Source organism: Micrasema longulum, unplaced genomic scaffold (genome assembly GCF_059751315.1).
Source record: "Micrasema longulum isolate JH-2025_06_02 unplaced genomic scaffold, ASM5975131v1 h1tg000049l, whole genome shotgun sequence".
Lineage (NCBI taxonomy): Eukaryota > Metazoa > Arthropoda > Insecta > Trichoptera > Brachycentridae > Micrasema > Micrasema longulum.
Window position 1 is genome coordinate 285,641 of NW_028277256.1, and position 18,773 is coordinate 304,413.

Here is an 18,773-nt window from a genome sequence, read left to right on the forward strand (position 1 = left end):
CTTTGCTGCCATCTATTTATCCTCTAATATACGTAAGTTTAGTAATAATAATTAGCAAGGCATTAGATTGTAAAAATTTGATTAAGTTTTTTTTCTAAAAGAATATTATTATGTGATTGATCACAGCCTTTTATTTTAGCTGTCAACTATCGAATATATTTTAACACCATATTCCAGCTTCACTAGTTCTTATACCTATAATTAATTGAATAAATATTACCATGTCTGAACACTAAATACAAATTATTTGAACTCTGCACTAAAACACGCGGGATCTCGCAAATACCGGGATCCCCGGGGATTGAAAATCTTTGATCCCGCAAATACCGAGATTACAAATCAGCTGTGGGATTAGAAGTCCTAATTTGAATATGAAATTTTTCATGAAGAAAAATCGATTTGAACTTTTTAGACAATTAATTAAATCCATTATCTTCCGATTGTAATCAAATACCCGCGCTCCTATTATAATTGGCAGTTAACGATGTTTTCTTCAATTATCTGTAAAGGAAATTTTTGTATTAAAAAAAGTTTTTTTTCCACATGTTTAACTACAAGTAACCGACAAAGATAGGCACTTCAAATTTTCAAACAATAAATACAAATTATAGATACCTGGGTTGCTATTCTGAACCGCTCTCGCGGCACGAGAAAACAGTTTTTCTCGTGTATTTTGTACGTAAATACACTAGATAATACGACCGCGAGAGCGTTTGGAATATCACCCCTAAAGATTCTTCTAGTTAGTTCATCCTTACGTTTTCGATTGGCCCTTTCTAAAACAGTTTGCTGACCACTGCTCTAATAAGCTATTTGACATTCTTCGCGCTTCTATTTCATATTTTTCATGTCTGAAGACGATATTACGCAGCGAAAGTCGTAAGTGTCAGAATGCGCGATCTTACAACGGCCGTGTAGGTAATTATGGTTCTAATAATTCCTCTTATTCTGATGACAGACGATAACGTATCGCTCACATGACGCATGTAGACAACATTAAAAACCTATTATCCCGTCTCGTATTCTGACCACATAAACCTGACCCATGTTGCAATGAGAAAGTGTGAAATTTAGCGATATCAAATACTAGTATGTTTATTGAATTATTAAAAATTTTCATGACATTACAGCATACCTGCCAATCACAATGTACATATGAGTATTTTTTTTAATACAAGTACTAGTAAACTCGAATAATTTCTTGTTGTTAATAACGAAAGTAACCAATTGTTTTTATCTGCAAATATTTCAGTATTTCTCTGAAATTGAACATTCAAACATTATTTCGATAATCATGGGTAAATCATTTATCGTCCTTTTGAAAAATTGATGGCCTAGAGGAGTGTTTTCCAGCCTTTTTGAATACGCGACTCCTTTACGAGTAAAAAAAAAATAGGAGACCCCTTAGGACTTTAATTTTATCATACTATTCGTATGTCTCCGATTTTAACTACAAAATATTTAATTCTATTTCTATTGAAACATATTGTTATTTTTAAATAAACCATATTTGCCAGGCGCCGTGGCGCAATTGATTAGACCGCTAACTGTGAATTTGGAGTTACGAGTTCGATTCCCGGCAGTTGTGAGAAATCCAAGATTTTTTTCTCAATTGGTCTGAGTATTGTGGTGTATTTTTCATAATTTCCCTCCATATCAAAATCGAGAAATCAAGAACAAGAAAGGAGTGGGCCGTCGGCAGCAAGATCTAAAAAAAAATTTTATACGGCATGCCTAAAATGGCATTTAATTCGCATAAGATTTACGTCTTTTGGATAAAGAGGAAAGAAAAATATTTAGAACTGGCAAAGTTGAAATTATTAGTGGCATTCGCCCATGGAATACAATCCCGAGCATGATTATTAATCCCAGGCTTACGGATTTTTTTATGGGGAATCTCGGAATCCCGGGATTATTCCGGGATATGAAATGAAAAAAACTCTTGTTTAGTTTTTATAAGGCAATTAGTAGTAACAGAACATCGTGTAAAAGAACAAAATTAGCCATTTTTTTTAGTCAAGTTATTTATTTCAAATGCAATAATTTAAATTATAAGACAAAGCATAAAACAATTATATAAATGGAATTCCGAAAATACAAACGCAGAAATGCTCGTATCAAAGCATTTTATGTTTCATTTCCGGTGCATTCGGCATTTTTATTTTTTACCAATGATAACCTCCGTGGAAAACGAAAATGTTAACAATTCTTTTTTTCTCACATGAGTTTCTTATTTATTTATTTTTATCTTCTCACATTTGATGTTTAATGCTTACATTTAAATCATCCTTCATGGGATGAATTGCCAAAAAAAAAAGTTTACATCTTTTGCATAATTTATGAAAACTTGATTGGTCTTTTTATGTTAGAAAATATTTGTTTTTTAAGTCATTATATATGACCGTATGTTTTCTGACTAAAAAAAATATTTTTTTTTTTTTTAATAAAAAAAAACCATAGTTAATTGTCAACATAAACAGAAGTTAAAAACGCTCGCTTAGGCAAACAAGACCTGTTTGTAGCAATCCCGAGATTAGCTAAGTACAATCCCGGATTTTTCGGATCTTGAAAACGGCCGGGATTCCGGAAACCTGAGATTTAAGATCCCGGGACTGTATTCTCCACATTCACCACGTCCTACCTATGTGAACTAATGTTGGTAATTTGCATCTCAAAAATAGAACAATGATTTGTCAAATTGCAAACCCAGAATCTCATGAAGGGTGGCCAAACGTGATATACACTACACCACTGGAGGGTCATATATAAATGTGATTTGAGTGTACTAAGCTGCCGTTGAATTTTCCACGCTAAAACGAAAAATCCTGAAATAATATCTTTTTTTTAAATTTATTGCAACAGAGAGGAAAAACACATTTTAGTTCGGTACCATTTTTCACGTTCATTCATAAATGCTGGGGCTAAGCTAGGCTAGCTTCGATTGTCATATTTTTATAAGCAATGAGGAAGTTTAATGCTACGGGAAGTTGGATACGAAAAATAATTTCTTACGCGCGGTAAAAATTAGAGCATTCAATAGTACGGCCAAGTTTTTTGAAAATGTATGAAAAAAATTATGTAAATGATTTTAATAAAAACGAACTACTTTGAACGACGTCACTAGTTCTTCTAAATCAACCAATGATAGTTTTGCTATAGATTTCCGCTTTGCGGGAAGCCAATTCGCCAACCAGCAGAACTTATCGAAGAGAACTTGTAACGTCATACGCGGAGTAGAGTAATTATAAAACTTGAAAAAATCATGGCGCTGGTAATACGAATCATATATTTATTTATTTTTTTGCTCAGTTTGGTATAATTTTTAAAAAACCACGGGACTTAATTATCTCCGTTGTTTCAATAATACACTTACTTGGGTACCTTTTAATATTCATTGATTCAAATTTTTGTAGACAACAGACTGTATTTTGCCCCCTAAAGAGTAATTAAGATTAACAAATTATAACAAAGGCGGAAAACATTGTAGAGAAGTGAATATGGAATTCTAGGCATTTACAGGGCTTATGACCTGTCATCGGCTAGCTTAAGTGGGCACTTTACACACTATGTAAAATTCACCATTCGGCGTATGGTTTAACATCCACATTATCTTTGTCGTAATACAAATCAAGCCTTGCCTACAAACGTTTGGGCGTACTAAAAATACTGGTCATTTAAAAATGCTTAATAATTCATTTAAAAACCGTTAAATTATTTTTTGAAGGATTTTACATTATATAGCTGATGTATGCTTGATAAAAAATACAAATTCACTTTAATTGCATACAGATGATATAAATCTATTTTCATACATACATATCTACACACACAATAATCTTTATTTTATTTTGAATCTTAATCTAACAAAACATAACACCAATATTAGATTATTGCCTAAAAAAATATCAGATTATATATTATCTAGTAATGATGTCAAACATTAATTTGTCGTTATTTCTGGGTTACCGCGATAAGTTCAAAACTCATTAAAATATTCGTTTTATTATTTTTTCTTCAGTTATATCCTTTTATGGTTTTATAATATAAAAAATTACATCAGTTGAATTATTCCGATAAATCTAAATAGAAATGAATCCATTAAAAATGTCGTGTAATTTGTTTGTGTATTTTTTATAGTTTTTTCATTGAAAATCTAAAAAATCAGTTTTAATTTTTATTTCTGTGTTTGGTGTAATTTCACATGACTTTCCATTTTTCTATGTTTACTTAAAGTAACTCCCAAATTATCCCTACATTTAGTCGTCATAATTTGTCGCATTTTAAAAACTAGTTTTTTTTTTAAATTATTACGTGAAAACTTTTTAATTTTTTTTCCATTATTTAAAAGAAAAAAATCTTGTGAAGAAGAAAAGTATCAAAAGTGTCGTCCTATAATATTGTATTTTTATTGCATTTTAATACCATAAAAATTACAAATAAAGTAAGATATTATACGTGTTTTCAAATAAAACGACTTCATAAAAATTCATTAGGAATATTTTTTTTTACTTTTGTTTAAAATATGTTTGTACGCCTTACTGTATTTTTTGTTTATTTTATTCATTTAATTAAAGAAAAATATGTTTTCCATGAGTGTAATGATGTCTTGTTGTTTTTAATTTAGTAATAATATTTCCAATTGTTAGGTCTAGTAGTCTATTTTGAGAATTCAAAATATTTAAAATTGTACATATTCATTTTTTAATGTATTCGATTTACCAACGAGCAAAATACGAAAATACTATTCAAGATTGGTTAGTATTTGTTTCATTCTAAAGGTTCAGAATGAAAAAAAGTGTTATTAAAGATATAAACACTATAAAAAGATCATCTTAACTCCAGTTACTTTGATGATATTTTGTTTAATCCAAAATATGCATTAAAACTATAACATAGTAAACAAACATCATAAGAAATAAAACCAATAATAATTCGTATTAGCATAAATAATCCATCTTTTAATTAGACACATCTTTGAGACGGGATGTGGTAAGTCTGTTACGTCATAGATTCTCTCTAGACTATAATAAGATCAATATCGCCTTATTTATTTGTTTTTCATTCACGAAGAAAATATCGTTATTATTACATTGTCGTTTCGAATCACCAATTTAAATGAACTTGTCCATCAATCTTAGATTTTTAAAGAAACCTAAGAGATATCTTTTTGAGCTTAAGTTAATTTTTTTTTAGGCAATCAATCCTCGTAAGGATATTTTTTTGCCATATTAGAATAATATCTGAAACTAGCTCTTGCTTGAATTGATTCATACTTCATTTAAAATATCATTTATTAGTAATGATTTATTGGTCGTAATTTATCGGTCACAATATCGTGGGGTATTGTGATCGACAAATAAGGATAAATTAATCAATTTATGTTGTAGCAATTGCTACAACTAGGTTACTTCGAAATCAGGATTTTTAAGTTAACCACTAAAAACCCATCTTTGTATTTTACTCCCTAAATGCTTCAAATAGACAATTCATGATGCATTTAAATAATATTACGATGATTTAAATGCACGACTATGTGTTTTAGTAGTTATCTCAAAAATCCTGATTTTTAAGTTACCTAGTTGTATTCATTATCCCGCTTTATGATTTAAAGTAGGATATTTAGATTGTTTATATAGGCAATCGAATTTTCTATGCCGAAATTAAAATATTTATTTTTTAAACCAGTTTCTTTCGTCGATTACATACTACCTAACCGATCATTTCACAGACAAAACTATACACAAATATAAACATTTTCGTCATGGAAATTCAAGTTACCGATAAACATCGGATTGTTCACCTCGTCTTCAGCAGTCTTTAGTATAATTTCATACATACGTAATACGTAAATACGTATACACGGTTTTTCAGGGCCAGACCGTGAAACTTTACAGGAACATTCCTCACAATGAGCTTTTAAAAAAATTCTTATAAAATTTATCCAAAAAGTTTTAAAAAAAAACATATTTACATATATATATATATATATATATATATACATACATATATTTACATATATGTATATGTATATATAAATATATAAAATCTCGAAATTGATTCAATCTTTAATTTCTCGGACTAGCATCCCTTCCGCAAACTCCTACCCCTCCCAAAAAAAAGATATAAAAACGTATTTGGCCAACGAAGCGATAGGCACCAGACGCGGACAAGGGAAGCGGCTGGGTAGGAGAGGGGCGGGGATTTGTGGAGGGACTGTTTGTCCGAGAAATTAAGGATTTACTACGTTTTGAGATTATAAAAATAAAAAAAACTCTTTTAAAAATGACTTTTTGGAAAAAAAAATTTAAAGCTTACTATGAGGAATGTTCCTCTGAAGTTTCGCGGTCTGGCCCTGAAAAACTGTGTATATGAAAATAATGAAAAGGCCGATCATTTTTCATGTGCGTTGGACTGCTTATTTTTCCTGCATGTTTACAATTCAGTCTCGTTTAGGTATTGTTTTTCCGATTCTTGTTTATTAATTTGTTTGTTTTTGACAGCAGTGATACCTATGCAACGATGGTAGATACTACAGACACCCAGCACTTCTGCCTGCGATGGAACAACTATCAGAGCAGCATAACGTCCGCATTCGAGAACCTTCGTGATGACGAAGACTTCGTGGACGTTACCCTCGCTTGTGACGGCAAGAGTCTCAAGGCACATCGGGTGGTGCTCTCCGCGTGCAGTCCTTTCTTCAGGGAACTGTTGAAGGTAAGAAATTATTACACTTTGGAGTCTGGTCATGCCAACAATATTTGGCCAACGCAACGTCTAATTTTAGTATTATTAACATTATATTCATACCTACATTTCGTAAATAAAAATACACCAGCACCTTTTTACAGTTAGATTTTTTGTTTCTCATTGTTTGTAAACATAAATACCTCACAGAACACAACCTAAAGCTTACGTTGTTAAACTTTATCACATCCACTTTACCAGTGCCCGTATTACAACAGAGTTACCTTCACTTGTCTATAAAGAAACATTGAATTTTCTGTACGAAAAATTAAATATTTATATAAACTGTATTTTTAGACATGTTTAATTATAGGTTTCCGACGGTGATACTTCAAATTCTCATACAAATATAAACGTTTTCGTACGGAAAATTAAATTTTACTTTATAAGCAGCAATTGTAGATAATTCGCCCAAGATTTTCAAATCGTTTTACCGCCTAATCATTTTTCTTCAGTCTCTAATTTGTAAATTAATTAAACCGCAAAGCAATAAATTGTAATAGCTTAAGTTTGGTTCGTATAGAAAGATAACTAGAAGATTTGAAACTTTTAGACGATTTAACTCATGCTTGCATAGTGAAAATAATAATACCTACAATAAATCGTTAAAAGGTTTAAATAATAATATGTTGTAATCATTGGCATTTTAATCGACATGCCCTGAGCCCTCAAAAATGACGAAACTTAACTCATACACAAACGCTGTCATGCCCAAAGCTAATATTATTTTGCATTCCCCAAAATTCAGTGAAAAGAAATAAATGTGTCGAAATTATAAGGATTTTAAGGTAAACATCTGATTAGAGTCCACCAACAACGAATGAAAAAACGAGTATCCTCTAATTTTTGGCAACAAAAGTATAATCGTTGAATGCAACCTTGGTATAAACAAAGATAATGTAGAACTATGGTATAAAAATAAACTTACTTGTAACTATGGATACGTTTTCGTATCACTACTTTTAAAAATATTTTACTCTATTGGGCACTTAGCGTATATTGGGCACGTCTATGTATATTTTAATGATTATAATAGAATATATTATTTAAAAATAAACATATATTTTACTGCTGTGCTGTTTTACTTTTTGTCTCTAAAAAGTGTTACTTCCTTGTAATTATTGTTTTTACATACTACCTAAAATACTGTTTGTTTGCCCGTCGGTAATTTTAACTGATTAAAATTTTAAGTCTAGCAGCATCTTGTGGAATTATACAAAACTTCCAGCGGTCACATCCCTATTCTCATTCATAAAACTAGCAAGGGCGCCAACCGTAAAGTATCGAGTGATAGTTGACAGTAGTTCTACGTATTTATAATATTTCCCGCTTTCCTGGCTTTATATTCTGACAGCTGATTAATCTCTGTCCCGGTGGATTCGTGAATTCGTGAATTCTCGTTTTCGAGTACAAATTTCAATTAAGTCGATTGAGTTGTGTTTAATAAGTACATTGAAATATGTCATTATTATGTAAGTGCGCAAAATAAATTTGACCGCTTTCCACTGAATGAGTGATTTGCATAAAATTTCCAATAAGAATATGGGCGTTTACTTGTATATACATATATCGTGCTTTGCTTCGTGAAAGTTCATAATTAGGACTGTATGTAACTGTTTTAAAGACTATCTACGCAAATTATTGTAGTTTTTTTTTTTATCAAAAATAAGTTTGTAGAACCTAATTGATGATAATTATATTTTTATGCATAAGAAAGTACTTACTTATGATTTCTTTTGCCAAAAACATTTTTCAAATATCGAACATTTACTGACATTCATTTGTTTCGTAGACTTCCAAATTACAAACATAAATCTAAAAATTGGCGACTTTTTAAGACTTTTTGGGTATATGTAATGTTAATCTTTGCTTTGAATTATTTGTCAGTGTTTCGTAATAAACAAATGTTATTTTTCTTCTAGTCGACACCATGCAAACATCCTGTGATAGTCCTGCAAGATGTCGCGTTCACAGATCTCCATGCTCTTGTGGAGTTCATATACCACGGAGAAGTCAATGTCCACCAACGATCACTCAGCAGCTTCCTGAAGACTGCAGAGGCCTTGAGAGTGTCTGGGCTTACTCAGCACGATGATGCTCAAGGGGTAAGAAAACATTATTCATTTATCATTATTTATTCATTCAAAAGTACACTCATTTACAGATTCATGAACGTACTATGGCTTTTTAGGCTGTGCCGGTGTTAAGCCATAATAATTAACAAGAAAAAAAATACATTATAAAACAAATTAAATTATAATTACATGTAATGCAATAGAATAACAATACAGAAAAATAAATAATAAAGAATAAAACAAAAAATAATAACATTCCAAAAAAAATTACTTAAAAAATAATCGGATATCGATATTAAAATATAAGTTATACAAATTGAGTTACATACATTTTCAAATACACAAAATAATATAATCACTGAAATCCATAGAAAATAGTCCAAAAACGTAATTGAAATGATAATTGATATGTGGTTTTATATCAGCAAATAAAATTATGGAAGGAAGGCAAATTGATAAATTTTCACTAGTCTCGAACATTAAAAAGATTGACAACCTCGTCCCTATCGATGTGCAGCATCCAACTGCAAACATTTTTCTCAAATACACTTGTGAAGTTCTTTATGGCTGCTAGAAAATGATTTAAACATTTCGGGGCCAGGAAGGTAAAGTTTCTTCGAGTTAGCTTTGAGTCCGACCAAGGTAATTTATTATTTCCGCAGATCGCGTCCGTATATTATACAGTTATAATTGTTGGAAGAGCGAGACAATGTAGGCTGGAGCGATAATCGAGACTAGCGAACTTTGCTAAATGGCGATTATTAGAAAAATAATATGCATATGTACTAGATATTTTAACTGTATATAATTATATGAGAAAACTTCCCAATTGATATTGGAATGACTGTTCATAAACCCTGTTAATTGATATAATCACAATGGAGATGGAAAATCTTTTTGAGAAGGTAATATGTATTGAGGTCTAGGCATTTTCAGGGTTTTTGACCTGCCATTGGCTGCCTCGACTGATTATTTTACACATATTCATCACCCTCCGTATGTTTAACATCCATATTTCTTCCTTCTGTTGATCTTTGTGAAGTAAACAATTTTTTTTTAAAGTGAACCTTGTAATTAGCAAGATTTCCATCACTTTTAAGGTAATATTTTATTGTTTTGTACACTAGCAGCTATTAAGCTGATGCCTGTGTTTTAAACATAGAAAACATTATAAATGTATGTGTTTCTCAGGAAGTGTATTCCATTGCTCCACGACTCGGTTTGTCAGATAGGTCTTCCTGGGGTCCAGCGTGAAGGAGGTGGTGTTTAATTTGAATGACTGACCCCTGAGAATGCAATTATTATTCATAGTGAACATTGATATTTAACTTCGATACATTATACTGCTCTGTTAAGATTTTAAATGTTTCAATTAAGTCACCACGCTGCCTCCGCTCTTCCGGTGAACTCAAACCGAGCTCTCTTAAGTGATCGTCATGACATAATAATATTTTATTCCCTAGAGAAACATTCACAGACCAGAAACAAAAAAGCAGTTTAGTTGCTCTTCTCTGGACTTTCTTTAAAAACTCAATGTCTTTCTTAAAATAGGGACTCCAGATTTAGTAGGCATACTTTAGTGAGTGAAAAGTGAAGGAAAGAGGAAGATCCGTTGTATTTATCATATATATATTTTTTGGTCTAGCTGGCGCAGGTTCACAATATGGCGGCGCGGATGGCTGCGGCCGGTGCCCCCGTGACGCCCCCTACGCCGCCGCCACCCCCTCCGCCCCCGCACACCGCCCCCTCCTACTGCGACAAGTTGGAGGAGGCCCTCCTCTCGCACGGGGGACCCCCCACCGTACAACAATTCCTGCGAAGGTAAGACTACTTATACTTAACATTTTAACTGTAACCTTTGATAGGTGTGGTATTTGCACATCTTCCCGTGCCAATAATTGGACAACTCTAGGTTTTATCAGTAAAATATTTTTTAGTAAACAGAGTAAAAACCAAATCCTACTCTAACACTTACTGTACAAAACATTGTTATAAAATCCAGATGCTTTCCGATGACACTCTACCCTTTTGTTTTCAACAATTGGATGTTTGTTTTTAACAAAAGTCATCGCCATCCCACAAAACGAGGCTATAGACCCAGCATCGCTAATCTCTTTTGGCCACTCATTAAACATCTTAACTCCTTTATGATACAGATTGTTTTGAGTCGCCTGGATTCTTGTCTATTTATGTCACAACTTGATAAGTACAAAAGTACATCATTTGAAACTTGGGTTAATAATATATTTTTTTTTTCAAACTTGGAACATAAAGCATTTTCAAGATCAAATATAAAAGAAAGTCAGTGTCAAATTTTTCGCACATCCGTCGCTGTTCTACGATTTCGACGACTTGTCTCTCACCCGAAGTGCTCTGGGTAAAATTTCCAGTGAAATCACCATAATTTCCATAATCACCACATCAATGTGAATGAGCCTAGGTGTACTATACTGTAATTGAGGACCTTGCATGAAGAGGGGCAGATCAATTTTTTTGCCGTTACACTTTTTCCATCAATTTCGTTGAAAGACGACCAGGCTATTGTGAAATTTGGATCTGCCACCATGTATGACGCAATTCAGAAGCAGTTCTGCCTTTTTGTAACAAATGATTAATGAAGAGTGAACATAATATTATGATTCCAAATAAAAAATATTTCTATTTATATGTTATTATCAGTAGTCAATTAAAAGCGGTCAATTTTTAAAAATTTTCTTTCAAATGGAGGGCAGATCCAAAATTTAAACCTATCCCAAAGTTTGAAATGAGCTTTAACAACTCAATAAAATTACAAACCATCGGTACATATCAAGACGGTATGTACCGAAAACGTAATTTTACTTTTAAAATTAAACGTTAACTACCCATTATAACACGGGCCCAGGTATGACCATTATTGATTAATTTCCAAAACTTTTTACAAACTGGATCTGTCCCTTTCGTCTTTTCGTGCAAGGTCCTTAATTCACCACTGTGATTAGACCTCTTGGTCCCTCTATGGATTGGTATTCTGTGTTCGCTTGCGAGTAATGTGCATTTTTGATGCACAGGGTAAACCATCATCCGCGCCGCATCTCGCGCAGCTCGGACAACTCCCCAGACGGGTACAAGCGGGCCCGCCACGACAACAACAACACGGAGCAACTGTCGCACATGCCGCATGACTTCTCCACCAAGCACGTGCAGCAGCAGCAGCACCAACACTCGGTGCAGCAGCTTCAGCACTCTCACAACAACGGCAACGGAGTGTCCAACTCCAGCGGCAGCCCCTCCCCAGGCCTGGTAGATGAGGTGAAAAACGAGCCCATGGAGCTGCTGTGTGGAGTGGCCACCGACCTCGACCGCAGCGACGACTCGCCCCCTGAGCACCAGAGACCTCATGTAAGGTTCAGAAATGTAATTATGACCCTTTATTACCCTTTTTTTAGTTTTAATTCATTTTACTTTCCATTTATTTTTACTAGTTATTAGTTTCACATTTCATACTACAAGGTATTTCCTAGAAGTGTCTTCTATTTGACAGATTAAAAAATATGTATATTTACTGACAGGCCCCGTGGCGCAGTTAGTTAGATGGCCAACTGCAAAACTGGCGTCGCGTGTTCGATTACTGCCAGTTTCAACAAAAAAGTCCCAGAAATTTTATTTTCTCAATTGGTCTGGGTGTTGTGCTGTATTTCATAACTTCTTTGCATATCCATATTCCACCTGCTGACAAGCCTCTAAAGTTAAGGCTTAGCGGGTTGTTACTTTAAAAATTAAAAATATAAAAATGATTTGATGAAATCTTTAGTTAAGTGATAAATCACCTTTTAAAAATAAGATTTTCCGTCAACCTTATCAGGGATCAAACCCAGGACATTATGAAAAATAGCTAAACATTTTAATAACTACATCACGAGGTGTGAAAATATGTAGTATTTCATACTACATTACATTATCATCGCTAGCTTATCACTCCGCATATATATTTCATATTTAGCAAACAGTATCACGCAAAATAAATCTGGCACTAAATGAACTTCTATTTTTTTGATTTTTTTTTTTAATCCTTTCATTGTGTTGATCTAGCTAAACGAAAATATTTGTTTTACATAACGTGCATAAAATGAATATCCGCAGAAGTTACTTATCATACTCAATCTGTGAAGTAAATTTAATACCTCCCCCTGAACAAAAAAATACACTTCAAGTAGTTGTTTACACAGATACATAAATTCAATGAACCTTTACACTATTTTATTTGTGTATTAGGAATATTAAGTAGGTACATTATTTGACTGACATACAAAAAAGGGTGGTTTATACATAAAACATTTTTCATGATATTTTTTTTCATCGTTTTCATAATTCATATTATTGGATCATATTTTCAACGTTTTTGTGAAATCTCTGTGGCTTCTGTATACATGTTACAGTAAAATAATTATACTAGGTGAATATGCTACGTCATTGCGCCGGCAATATCATCACTTGATTGTTATTTTATATATTATTGAAACGAAATTGTGTAATCTTAATGCGAAATTAAAATGACTTTTATAAACGAAAAATCTCTTACAGATATTGCCGGCGCATCGACGATATGTTCATTTTATTATCATATTCAAACACTAGGAGATAATAGAGAGTGCATAATAAATCCTTATTCTAATCACAAAAGATAAAGAGTATCAATAGGAATAATTTTTTATTATAAAAGATTTAAAAGTTTATTTTTCTCCATGCATTTTTTTAAATCATCAAAGATAAATGAAACTGTCAAGAAATTATAAAACTATTTGTATTTCAATCTCTTCTAATATTATAATAATCACTAATATGCTAAAAAACATCAACAATGTTTTGAAATAGGTACCTCCAAATTTTTGTAGACGGTATATCACGGTATTTAACAAAGACTGACAGATATTTCCATGACTTGATTCCCATTTTCTGTCACAATTATTAGCCACTTTTAGAAAATGGCCTCAAAATTTAAATATTCAGGTAAACAATAACTTTTTTTTTTAATTAAAAAAATATTATTTTAAATACATTTTTATTTATTGTTTCCATTTTTCTTACCACAACAGGTCTAGAGACCCAAACTTTATTAAAAATTATAACATAGGAGGGCTTAACCACTCAACAGTTGAATACTTTTTTTTTTAATTTCGGGTTCAACGTGTTCTCTCCAAACAGAATAATGTTGAAAACAATGACAAATTGCTTGGGCAATTGGGCTTGGGCCGTTTGGACGGCACTCGCGAGAAACACTTGCAACAAGTGGAAACAAGATTTTCCCAAACGTGGCTCGAGCTCGTCATATAGAAAAAACTTTGTGCCCGAGTGACGTTTGGGAAAAACTGTCAGGTGCTTAAGAAAAATCACATTTCATTATTCTGATCTAATCGGGAATCAAGCCTGGAACCCTTTTGATGACACCACGGATACTGTGATTTGAAAAATATTCTTGTTTTTAATCTATTATTTTTTTCCAGATGGGTCCCCCTTCTCGCGGTTCTTCAGCAGAGGCTGATGTACGCACCACCCCTCCCATCCACCAGCCTCCCCCGCCGGCCTTCCTCTCCCCAGGGGACACCAAGCTCTACGTTCCAAACGCCTTCAACTTTAGCAGTATGGCTGCGCTAGCGGACCACTCACCACTCTCAGGTAATTATTATTTATTTGTAATCAAATACCAGTCGATTATATTCCAATCAGGCGAAAATCCCACTTGGATTGAGGAATCCCTAACTGTTCCAAGGTATTTGTTGTATTTTTATATATAAATAGGCATTGTTTTACATATGAACCAGGTTAGGATCCCGTGATAGTGTAGTAGTGTGGTGCCATACCTACCATAACTTGATCCACATTTTTCATGCACCGTTATTTCGGACTAATTGGAAATGGCCTCAAAATTAAAATGTTGTGTAAATAGTAAGAACATTGAAATTATTTAAAATATCTGTTGCTATAAATCCTCTGTCTCGTAATGTAGTGGTTGGCACATTTGCTTACCGTGCTTAAGATCCTGGGTTTGATTCCCAGCCATGATGACACTAAATATTTATCTAAAAGATGGTGTTTCATCGCAAAATTTCATGGTCTTGATATGTAAAACTAATAAGATGGCAAGATTTGCCTTCATGTAACAAGATTATGACAATTTCCTGCATTGTGTAGCTATCCAGTGTTCTATACTGAAACGAAAATTCGATCTTGAGTTTTTTTTGCACCGACATTGTAATTTTTTTTGTAAACCTTTGCAATTTGTTGATACATTTAATGTTAACCTTTTTTTATCATTTTATGAAAGTTGGATAATTTTCTCACTCCTCAACATTACGTTTCATATGGCGCCCAATGTGGATCTCGATGAAATATACTCGTTACAATACACCATTGATTACAAATAAGGGAATAATGATTTAAAAAAAACCTTCACACTTATGTATTACATATTTCTCTTTTAAATGCTAGGCGTTTTATTTCAAATTTCTTAATATTATTATTTTATATTGAATGTTTTAGTGTTCTCTTATTCAATTATAGAAAAGTCAAATATTCAATTATTTTTTAATAACTACTAGGCTTGAATTTCGGGGTGATTCATAAATCAATAAATCATTTAGATTGTTTTTAATCATTTCCATATGCCCAATGATTTTTTATACGCGGTCAAATTTTCTGGTGGAAGTGTAACTTAGAATTCTGAAGTAATTGAAATATTTGATTTTGGCAGTTTTTACTGCGGTATACTGTATCGTGTCTCAGCATTTTCACTTTGATAACTTAATTGATTACATAATTCGCGAAAGATGGCACCTTAAGTAATCATGAAAAAATTAGCGTGTTTGATTTCTCTGTTACTTCATTTAAACCGGTTCAGATAGAGATGATGCCTCAACCAATAGCCGAAGAGACATCAAAATACTTATTGCATTACTGCAGGTTAATTAAAAATTATATAAAAGTTGAAGAGAACAAAGCCTTTTTTTTTACCACTTATCAGCAAGTTTTCCCTCAGTGTGGGTTTCTTAACATTGTTATTTATGTACTCAAGTTAAATTATTGGTTGTAATTTTTTTTTTTAAATCCAATTTGATGCTTTTACTGTTATATGAACACTACCGGCTGTATGGGAAGTAGAGATCACAATGTATTTATTTTATGAAAAAAACTGTCTTTCATTTGGTATCTATGTTATTGAAATGGCAAAAATATTTTTCTTAATTTATGTTATTAACATTGCTTTAGTTTATTCATATTTTATAATTCAATGATTAATGTCAATTCTACAATAATATATTGTATTCGGTTATAACTTATATTTTCAGATAAGTTGTAGATTAAAAACCTTGATAATTTTCCAGATAGTATTTGTATAATGAATTCTAACATGCATCGCCAGAGCTAATTGGTCAAATAACTAAGTGAATGTGTACCGTGTATTTTAATGTATAATTTATATGAAAATTTAAGTTGTCACCTAATCACAATGAAATTCCATCAAGATTTGTAGATAAATAACATAACGGTTATTTTGTGTAGTTAAACCATTTTACAATTTATTTAGATACCTATCCAATTAATCCAGAAATTAGTTGATGTGTTTTTAAATCATTTTCTATAAATCTCTCCGACTAAAGACAGTTACAACATATTGTTTAAAATATCTAAATATCTGCCAATAACTAAGAAAGTAAAATCGCAAAAAATGTATTGCTCATTCGCTATACCAACCCAATAATTGATTTATTTTAAGCCAAATGACAAGCTTACAAAAGCCCTTACGGATTGGCATTAAAGATTTATAAGATTATTTTCTAAACTTCAATGTTTTAATTTATATTTACTACACCAATCATCGGATTTCTTGATATTTTAATCAAATGATACAATATGACAACAATTGTTAACTTCTCACCTCTGTATATTCCCTGATATGTTAAGTCCGACTATCATTATTATTGTGTAAGTGATTTATTGGCCTGTGAATAAACTATCAGACTTTTTGTATTTGAAATAAATTGTTTTTTTGACAGTTAGTTTGTAAAACTTTGGCTTTTCACTCAAGCTTAATTAAATGATTGGATTATATTTATTCATTTTATTTTAAGGTCCATCTTATAAGGGAAAATGATTGGAAATAAAATCCGTAGGTGTTAGATTTTTAAAAATAAAATGAGACGAAAAACTTCATCCATAAGATGTTGAAATTTAAAAATGAATTTTCTAGAAATAAATGTGGTATATTTTGGCCGTTAACCGTCGATATTCTTAGGATCCACCTTTTTGCGTTATTATAAAAATAGATCAGTTGAATAATAGCAACAGTGTATTTCCCTTCAGGTCTCGGGAGCCCATCCCTAACGGCGGACGGCCTTGCAGGAACATCACAAGGTGAGTGATGTCGACTGTGCACTCGCTTTTTCACAAATTCCCTTCTCTTGTTGGAATATTCTCTACGATAGGACACATTACATAGCGTCTCATACCACCATGTCACGCAAGTCCTCTCCTTGCTGTCAATCACTGTGTCATTCGCTATATCGTTTTTCTTTTATTGTTATAACTCTTTCATTCTCTTTTCGTAACGATTTACCTATCATGCCGGAATGAACACAAAGTCAGCCCTGTCCAACTTATAGAACTCAATGATATAGTTATCTTTTTAAAGAGTTCATTTAAAACAATATTATAGCCGTGAAAGAAAAGCGAATGCATGCCTTCGCATTTTGTCGTTGTGATTGCTATTTTGTGTTATTTATTGTCAAGTTGCTAGATTATTCTTATATTATTTTCTCTATCTATTAAGTGATGTTTAAAGTTACTAAAATTCAACATCATATCAATAGTCCAACTAAATAAAACTGTTTTTCCTACATTCACGGCAGACTTCAAATTACTTCCTTTCGTCTGTTTTATATACTAAATCAAATCATTTCAATAATATAGCATCAAGATTTGTTGTAACAGAGAGGGAGAACATTTTTGAGAATGGAATATGGATGTCCAGACATTTACAAGGCTTATGACCTGTCATTGACTGGTTTAAGTGGCCACTTTACACACTGTCTAACATTCACCATTCTGCCTATGTTTGAACATCGACATTTCCTCAACTCTTCCATCTGTTGAATTTTCGGAAGTAAAAGGACCAAAACCTTTATTGATGTTGGTGAGATTCATCTGGCTGAATTATTCCACCTACTAGGCTACGCCTGAAAATAGTTTTTCAATCTTATACTTCTTATACCAGTTAGTTTAATCAACAATCTTTTGAGTATATCCAAACCAAAAACACTACCGACCTGTCTACAAATATTTGGACATACTCAACACATTGCTATTATAGCATCAGTTCATATTAATTACAAGTGGTGGGAGAGACATTTTGAAGTCTAAAACCATTTATTTTATTCAGTTGGACTGTCAATATTTCCAAAAGTTTGGCGACTTGAACATGATACCGTAATGCATTTTCAATATGTTTTTGTACATTACCTTTGTATGTATGTATATAGAACTCTGTATATCGTTTTGCATATAAACTAATTTCCAATTGTGGTGACTGTTTTCCTTTTCTTCTTCCTCTGCATGCATTCACAATATCTAACGCTTTTTTATTTATTTTCTGAGACTGGAAAGATAATTTGAAAACCTGTATATACAATACATACGTCACAATTTGTGTAAATATTTGCAAAACTGAAATTTTATTTCTTCCCGCAGCATTTAGATCTAGTTTATTTTTTGTAAATACTTTATTTATAGTTTTACTTTTATTTTTAATTGGCCTTTAAATTGTATTATACTTAATTATTTTTAAGAGCCCTGTGTGTATCCAAGAACAAGATGTATTTTTTTTTTCAAAGAACTTTGCTAGTCAAACTATTTTTATCTGTATAATAATCTTATTATCTCAATCAATTTTGAATTTTTGTGAATATTGGTAAGAAATGT

At 32.2% G+C, this 18,773-nt stretch overlaps 1 protein-coding gene across 12 annotated transcripts in view; it reads left to right on the top strand.

The window, feature by feature from the left end:
* The window catches only part of br (broad-complex core protein), a 97,369-nt gene that overhangs the window by 64,100 nt on the left and 14,496 nt on the right, over nucleotides 1-18,773 (top strand). For 4 of the 12 annotated variants that reach the window (XR_015822718.1, XM_088228964.1, XM_088228946.1 and 1 more), the window contains exons 3-8: nucleotides 6,501-6,714; nucleotides 8,667-8,849; nucleotides 10,465-10,640; nucleotides 11,870-12,200; nucleotides 14,303-14,474; nucleotides 17,160-17,210. Coding sequence is in view for 9 of the 12 variants with exons in the window: in XM_088228964.1 (XP_088085090.1) it covers nucleotides 6,501-6,714; nucleotides 8,667-8,849; nucleotides 10,465-10,640; nucleotides 11,870-12,200; nucleotides 14,303-14,474; nucleotides 17,160-17,210 (1,127 nt within the window). In the remaining 3 variants the exon portion in view is untranslated. Of the gene's footprint in view, nucleotides 1-6,500; nucleotides 6,715-8,666; nucleotides 8,850-10,464; nucleotides 10,641-11,869; nucleotides 12,216-14,302; nucleotides 14,475-17,144; nucleotides 17,211-18,773 lie in introns of all 12 variants that reach the window. The other 8 variants (XR_015822717.1, XM_088228979.1, XM_088228959.1 and 5 more) reach the window with 3 other exon arrangements.